The sequence below is a fragment of the Pygoscelis adeliae genome, unplaced genomic scaffold, assembly GCF_000699105.1.
Source record: "Pygoscelis adeliae isolate BGI_AS28 unplaced genomic scaffold, ASM69910v1 Scaffold114, whole genome shotgun sequence".
In the NCBI taxonomy this organism is placed as follows: Eukaryota; Metazoa; Chordata; class Aves; order Sphenisciformes; family Spheniscidae; genus Pygoscelis; species Pygoscelis adeliae.
In genome coordinates this window covers 2873080-2880793 of record NW_008824587.1, presented here as the reverse complement: position 1 = coordinate 2880793, position 7714 = coordinate 2873080, and the positions used below count along the sequence as shown (strand labels likewise).

Here is a 7714-nt window from a genome sequence, read left to right as displayed (position 1 = left end):
GGGCGGGGACGGGGGTCAACCGCGGCCCCGGGCCTCGCCGGCTCCGCCGCGGGGGTGCTGCCTGCCGGGCTGGCTTCGTTCAGCGTTAGAGCTTTTAAGCCACTTGGGCAATAGTTTTACGCTGGGTAAGAGAAGCCCATCTCTCCCTTCGGTCCTTTCACAGCGGCGCGTTTGATGCATCGCCCCATTACGTTTACAACAGACCCACTAGGGTTTATGGCATCTGATTGTCAGTGGTCCCCTCTGGGTTCTCCACCTCTTTTCGCAGCATCGTTACGACCTCATTGACTTACCGTTTGGGGCTCTGGGACTGCAGAGCTTTGACACAATATATCTTCTCTTTTTTTTCTTCTTTCTTCTTTCTTAAAGTTTTCCACTCACCTACACGATTCCGACGCGGGTGAACGATAGAGTTACACATGTAGGATTGCATCATTTCTAGAAAGTACCTTCCTTTCTTTCCTTCTCTCCCAAAATCCAGGAGGGGGAAAACATGAATGAGGTAAAGGAGGCTCTAAGAAACATAGAGCAGAACTACAAGCTCTTCCTGCAGCAGCAGTTCACCTTTATCGGAGCACTGCAACGCACCCGAGAGAATGCACACGACATGATCAGACCTGTGGCAAGCGTCGGCCAGGTACAAAGTATTCAGCACAAAGTTCTCTGTCGATGAGGACGGGGACCAGCGCAGTGCTGTCGCGCACTTGGGTCTAGTTCAGGGATGAATAAGTGCTTTGACTAAGGGAAGATGCACAAAAGCTCGCTAGTAACATTTGTGTATAACTCTGCAAACCAGTGGCAAAAGATTAAGTCAGGGAGAGAAATACCTATGTTAGGCCTTCCCATTTACAGAGGAGGAATTTTATAGCTGAGCATCACTTTATGATTTAGTTTCACACCGTCATTTCGCCGCTGAGGCACAGCCAGAAATACAGGCTACAAGAAAACAATCAAACCAACCCTCCTTCCCCAGCCACACATGGAATCTGTAATCCTTAACTTGTAGTAACTAGCATGCTTGCCTCTTCCCCCTGGTATTGGTGCTGCTGTATTTTTCTATAGTGCTTATTAAAAATAATGGCTGTGTTACAGAGGTAGGATGATGGATTGAGGGCTGAAAGTCCCAAGTGGGCTAGGGGTTTTCTGGGCTGGTAAGTGAATTGTCTTGGAATTTTTATAACGTGGGATGTTTTAAGTAGTGCGAAGAACTTGGACCACCTGCAGACAGAGGGAGAAGAAAAATCTAAATAAAATTAGAATTGTGGATGTGAAACAGCAGAACCCAGGCACAAAACCCAGACGGATGCCAAAGCCAGAGTGAAAGCCAAGCTGTTATTAGGATCAGGACACAGAAGTGGGCTGGTTGTCTTTTCTAAGGGCTGACTCTCTCTAATATAAGGGCTTTGCTCGTAATATTGAAGAGGATCGTGACAGACATTACACCAAACCATTTTTTCCAAAAATAGGCATTGAGATTTTGTATAACATTACGCTGTTTTTCAAAGTGCCGATACTGCAGTGGCACTGAGCAAGCTTGGACTCTGCTTCTTGGCCGAGGTGGAAGGCCTGCTTGTTGTGGGGGGCGAAACCTCGTAGGTAACGACTGCAGCAATTACATTGATCCACGGCATCGTTTGTGGTACAGTAACATGTGAACTTGGTGGCGGCAAGCTGTACTGCACAGGTAGCCCTGAGGGTACAACCACGTCACCCCAGGGGGAGGACGGGAAAGGGAAAAGAGCGAGTTACTGGGGAGAACAGGGAGCAATTGGTGCAGCACATACTGGCGACGCGTTGTGCAGGAACTGAACCACTACCAAAGAAAGTTCACTGGGGACAAAACCAGACATCCATTTCATTTCACTACCTTGCTCCTGAATCAGCCCAACTCTGTTTTTAATTTTGCATGGGAGGGCACAAGAATAAAAGCAACAAATGCAGAAATATGTGTGGTCTCAGCCTACAGCTGACTTGACTGCCAGCTTTCTTTGCATGTAAACATAGACACTACGGAAAAAAATGATATTGCACTTGAACATGGCTGCATTTCTAACCCCTAAAAGCTGTATGTGGTAGCATTTTTAGTGTGGAGCGATGACGTTTCTCAGAGAAAAGAGGAGAGCATAGTAAGGCGGAAAGGTCAAAGAGCACACCACGGTCAGGCAATGGCAACAGCTCCTCAAAGGCTTCTGCACGGAGTAGGGTGTAAAGTCAAATCCCAAGTGGTTTTGTGAGACAACCTCCTCAGTCATCGCTTCAGGCAGCGATTCAGATCACCCAGTGAGTCCCTGCACTGCAGAACCTGGCTGTGGCCATGACATCGGCCCAGCGTAGGAGCTGTCCCTGAACTCCCCTGGCTGCAGCTCAACTGCTCATCAGCAGTTGGCTAATGCGGCGCTGGGCAGCCCTTGCAAGCCGTTGTTCCTGCAGGCCTGGTCCCGGTCCTGCTTACGCAGGTGCATTAACTCTGTTGTTGATGTGGACAAAAAGAAGTCCTGTTATCCCATCGGTGAACATCCAGGCTAAAATGCTATCCTCTTTAGGACTACTTCTGCTCACAGCAGCAATAAAAAAATCCAGCCACTCACAAGGACACGATGCTCAGCGAACAGTGTGGAAGGAGGAATCTGTAGTGGAAATGGACCTTTAGGGGCCATTTTTTATTTTCCTTACAAACCTGCTGAGAATTTGCCCCAGCACATAGCATGGCTTTTCTGTATGCAGAAACTGTACCGATGTTGGAACAGCTACTTCGTTCTGGTCTTGAAATCTTACAGAAAGCGCTGAAGGTGTTGGAGTCCAGCTATGACTGCCAACCAGCCGCTCAGTATTTCGTATTCTGACCACTCGTGTCTGAAGTGCCTGTAATTTCTTCGGGGAAGATACTTAATCTCTTGGCATAACGCTTCATCATGCAATGCCATTCACTCTGAGTAACAAAAGTGCTCAAGGCAAATAGGGAATAGCATTGCTAGAACAGGTTACTAAGGACAATTTAGGTTAAATGGGTTTAGTTTGCAGTCACATCTACTGGTGCCAAATAAAGAACCACGAAGAATGCATGATGCAAACACATCACTCCAAACCATTCCCAGTTTGGTCACTGCCCTCACCTCCCACCCCGCGCTGCCTGGGCAGCCACGGCGGTGGCAGAGGGTGCCCTGCTCAGGGCAGACCGAAAACTCTGCTCACACTCAACCTGTTTCTGCAGTGCTTGCAGCAGAGCTGTGGGTTTGGCCGTGGTATTCCTACACTTCTGCAAAGAGGGAGGAAGGCTCACCGGTGTGCTGACGAGCAGATCCATCACCCCGGCCTTCTTCAGTCATGGTGAATGACAAGCAAACATCTCGGGCATGCTCTAGAAATCTTACTACCTGCCGCTGTATTGCAGTTTCCCCAGTGGCTCATGCCTGCAGAGTCACAAGAGAAAGCAGCTTCTTGTCACTAACCGAAGCAACTTTGCAGCTTATCACAACGTAATTTAACATGCGCGACCCTGTCTTTCCCCACGTACAGGTACAGTCCTACATGGACCATCACTGTAACAATTCCACGGACAGGCGTATCCTGAACATGTTCCTAAACATCTGTGATGATCTAAGCAAGCTCTGCCACAAGCTGGAAACCGTGCATCCTGGTAACACCGTAACCAATGGCATTCTGGAGAGATGCAAGCTGCTCCTTAGCCACAGCAACGATCTGAGCACCATCCGAGCTAAGTAGGTCTCTCCGTCAGCTTAGTTTCTTTGAGGCGATTGTCGATGCCGGGGGACTGTCCCGAGAATGCATATTCCCACTTGACTTTGCCATCAATTTTGTTACAACATCTTTCTGGCTTTAGTGAGGATACCAGGTGCCAGCCAGTTTACTCTTCCAGCTGTTGGGAAAACATTGCCAGCCTCCATTCACAAAAAGGGGGTTCGTTTGTTTATTCATTCTTTTTACTGGTGCATGGAAGGGCACGTACAGGCGGGTTAGTACCCTGAAGTCCCATGCGATGCTCAGGCAGTTTACCTCCTCCTTCCTCCTATTCCTGCTCTGCACGTAGCTAATTTCTGCGGGGCAAGTGTCTGTACGTGCTCTTGAACTCTTCCAGATCGAGCCCAGCAGCCAGGATGGTGTGTTTGGCAGGACTCATGTCTCAAGATGCAATTCTATCCGTGCCTTTTTGTTTTGGGGAAATGGCTGCCTGTGCATTTCTGCTCTTCCCAGGGGGTCTCAGGGTGAGGCTGTGGGCTCACCAGGGCTGCATTCCTGGGACTACTCTGCCAATTGTTTCCTTCTGCCCCACAGATACCCCCATGATGTTGTGAATCACCTGAGCTGTGACGAAGCAAAGAATCATTATGGAGGTGTGGTGAGCCTCATCCCCATCGTTCTAGACTGCATGAAGGAGTGGGTAACCCACACTGAGAAGCTGCCACGGCACGTGCTGTATAACACGAGTGGTGGAAGTGCTGTCTCTGAGAAGAGGGCACGCCAGGATGCACCAGCTAGGGCAGCCATTTCCCAAACACCACCTTCTGTGCGCCCTGAAGCTCAGACCTCAACTAGTAACAAAGATGGTGTACAAGCGCAGGGGAGTATGCATGTCCGGAAGAAGAACCTAAATGACACAGAAAATCACGGTGGGAAACTTAAAGGTCCCTGGAAACCACCAGGTAGACATGCCTTTTAAAGGATCAAAGTTCACGTGTCTTCTGCTTACCACCTTTAATTAGGTGGGTGATTAAAGACAGTGAAATGAATACTAGAGATCTTTCCCATCTGAGTCCATTTTCTGAAGAGTTAGCCCTGTAAGCCAGCCTTGGACAGGTACATACTCTCTCCCTTGCTGGTGTTTCCACTCTCCTCCTTAAAGTCGTATCCCAACAGAAGTAGCTGTAGCACTACAGCTGGTCCCTTTGACCAGCACTGCGGTGAGAGCAGGGGATAGTCGGGAGCAATCAGGTTCTAATCGCTCAGATACGAATCTTGGACAAGCTACTTGAAGTGGAATTTACACTTTCTCAGACTTCTTGCACCCACCCACTCGCCGAAGCCGGAGGTGTGAAGAACCTGCATGTCTGAAGGACGTTGCAGAGCAGCAAAGGCCTCTCATTTTGGATTCAGACGTGTGTTTGAGATTTAGACTTGTCCCTAAAGTTCCCTCACCCCCATTGAAATTGCCTGCTTATTTGGACCGAAGAATCAAAGTCTACAGGATGCTAATGATGTCTCCCTTCCGTGCCACTGGCTACAGGAAAGGTCAGCGCGCTTTAGCTGCACCGACTGTGCTCTGCTGCATCCTTCTTGCAGGTTCTCACACCATTGCCAGTACACACCACTCAGAACATCTTCCCTTACAGCTGTTTGACTCCTTTGCTGTCAGAGCGCGAGATGCAAAGGAGGACAAACTTCATTTTGCACTTAGTTTGGTGTACTGGCAATATCCAAACTTGAATAAACCCCCCCTGTCCTCCCCAGAGCTCTGCAAAGCTAACAAAGTCATTTCCAGTCGACGTGATTCATGGGAATCTGGTGGGAGCAGAGCGAGTGAGAAAGCTGTGGCCATTTTCAGATCATTCCTTTTCAAATTGCAAGTTAAAATGTCTGTGCTTTCCCTTTTTCGAGATGGGAATCTGGCTTGCCTGGCTTTCAAGGATGTTCTGAGGCTTAGTTCATTAAAGCTGCAAGGCATTTGAAACAGTCTCATGCTGCTTTTATACCAGCACTTTGCAATTCCAGCACAGAGACTTTATACTAGTGCTGAAAACAGCTTTCTTTCCAGCCTGCTTAGGGAGGGTCAGCAGAGTCCCACGCTCTCCCCATTCTCTGGAGCTGATCTGCATTTTTGGTGGTGCTTTTATTCAAGCACCATTAACTACAAACTTACGATCTCAATAATGCGGTGTCTTCCCTGTATCTGACTGCTCTTTTCCCCTCTCACAGGCAAATTAGCTCCTGTTCTTTGCTTCCTGCTGGAAGATGCTCCTGAATAAACAATTTCCCCTCGCATACCTGGCTCAGTTTGCTAAAATTGTGAGAAAGCTTTTGCCTTTAGATGACCAGATTTTAGCAACAAGCAGCCAAAAAAGAAGGGAGAATTAATAGAGAGGAGGGAGCATAGGAAGGAACGATAGCTGAGATGAAGTGGGAAGTATTTTCAGGAGCGTTTGTATTCCTGACATAACCCCACCTTCTTTTGCACCTTTTTCCCTTCCCCTAGCCACACGTGCTGCAATGCAAATACATCTGCCCACCCGGGAGTAGAAGCCTATTTTTAGGAGACATCACGATCCAACTGAATTGAACCTCGGTGAACTCAAAACGGTAACGAAGCTTGCCAGGGTCACACAGAGACTCCTCGGCACTACCGGGGCCCCAGCCAGCTAAATGTCACCGTCACCCTCTCAGGCTTTATTTGAGAGCCCTGTTGCAGAGGCAGCTTCAGGCAGAAAAATCAAAGTTGCTCGCAGCTGCCCTGTTGTGTTTCATGTCGCAAAGACGAGTGTCCGACGACAGTTGCTCTCTTGGAAAGTTTTTCAAAGCAAGTACCGCGCTATGTGGACTAAAAGATGCCGAGTGTTAGGGACACGAGGACACTATTCCCAGATCTTGTTTCCAACCTTCGTCACCCTGTTGTACAGTTTAAATTTGAACACGCAGGCTCTGATGAGACCAAAATTATCCGCCAGTTTGTAGTTCACTTTCAGCTTCCGCGGTGCGGCACAGCACAAGTCGCTCGTCGGAACGGTCCTATCAAGCCCTGCCTACCACCTCCCCGACCCTGCGCTTCAAAATGCCAACGCGCTTGTCCGTTCGGACTTGACAAAGGTTGCGATACACGCAAGGAACACAGTTCCCAAACCTTAACAATAGGTTCCAGCCTAGCCCTATCCTTTCAATCAGTCTTACGCAGCCAAAATTTGAAGACGCGAGCAGAAAGAGGAGTGCATAAAACTTGCAGTCTGAGGTTTGGTAGTGACATGACCAGAATCTGTTGGAAGACTGCAAAGGTAAGTCTCACAAAAACATCTAGACAAATTACTTAATTTCCATACAAGTTCTCCTCTTCTAGAGTGGATGGACACTTCAAAAGACAAAAAGATACAGCAAGAATTGTTTTTCTCTACTACAAATCAAGCTGTTTGAAGAATTTACATAAACAGGATGTAAACGCCAAGCACAGAAGTGCAATAAAGTTTTACTTTAGCCTCTGTGAGCATAAAATTCCAAGATACACACTGAGAAACCAGGCCGGGCACCAAACTGACTTACCCAGAGATCCGTCAGTCGGTCTGGGAAATAAACGCTGCTTTTTCGTTCAAAGACTGAAATAGAGATACAGGCCGGTAGTAGATGACCTCAACAGGATCCTGGCATCCGTAGGCTTATAAATTACCTCTGTGCTCCCCTTGGTTCAGCTAAGGGTCAAACCAGGCTTTTGTCGACCTGTAACCAGGCCAAAATATCCTGTACGTTAAACGTCTGGTTCCAGCGCCCCACGCGCGGAGAGGATGGGGTGCAGCGCGGGCCCCAAGACGTTAAGGTCGGGCGCCAGGGATGGCGGTGGGCTCTTAAGGGGACGGGAGGGGGCGAGGCAAGGGAGAGGGGAAACTCCGCATCCCGAAAATGTCATTAAAGCCGATGCGGAGCGAAGCGGCGGGCTTCGGGGGGCCTCTGGTGGCCGCGACCGGGAAACGCCGCGGGGCAGCGGCGGGCGAGCGGCGGG

General features: G+C 48.9%; 1 protein-coding gene across 1 annotated transcript; it reads left to right on the top strand.

The window, feature by feature from the left end:
• The first annotated feature begins 493 nt into the window (after window positions 1–493).
• Window positions 494–4678, top strand: LOC103915357 (chromosome unknown open reading frame, human C9orf9). The gene is made up of 3 exons (XM_009322171.1): window positions 494–637; window positions 3517–3719; window positions 4294–4678. The coding sequence occupies exons 1-3, from the start codon at window positions 494–496 to the stop codon at window positions 4676–4678; spliced, it is 732 nt and encodes a 243-aa protein (XP_009320446.1).
• Window positions 4679–7714: the final 3036 nt, after the last annotated feature.

What these genes read in the sequence shown, in the direction of transcription:
- LOC103915357 (XM_009322171.1), top strand. Translation starts at nt 494, where the DNA reads ATGAATGAGGTAAAGGAGGCTCTAAGAAACATAGAGCAGAACTACAAG. An exon ending in CTGTGGCAAGCGTCGGCCAG is followed by an intron (nt 638 to 3,516) that starts GTACAAAGTATT and finishes CCCCACGTACAG; the next exon opens with GTACAGTCCTACATGGACCA. An exon ending in CTGAGCACCATCCGAGCTAA is followed by an intron (nt 3,720 to 4,293) that starts GTAGGTCTCTCC and finishes TCTGCCCCACAG; the next exon opens with ATACCCCCATGATGTTGTGA.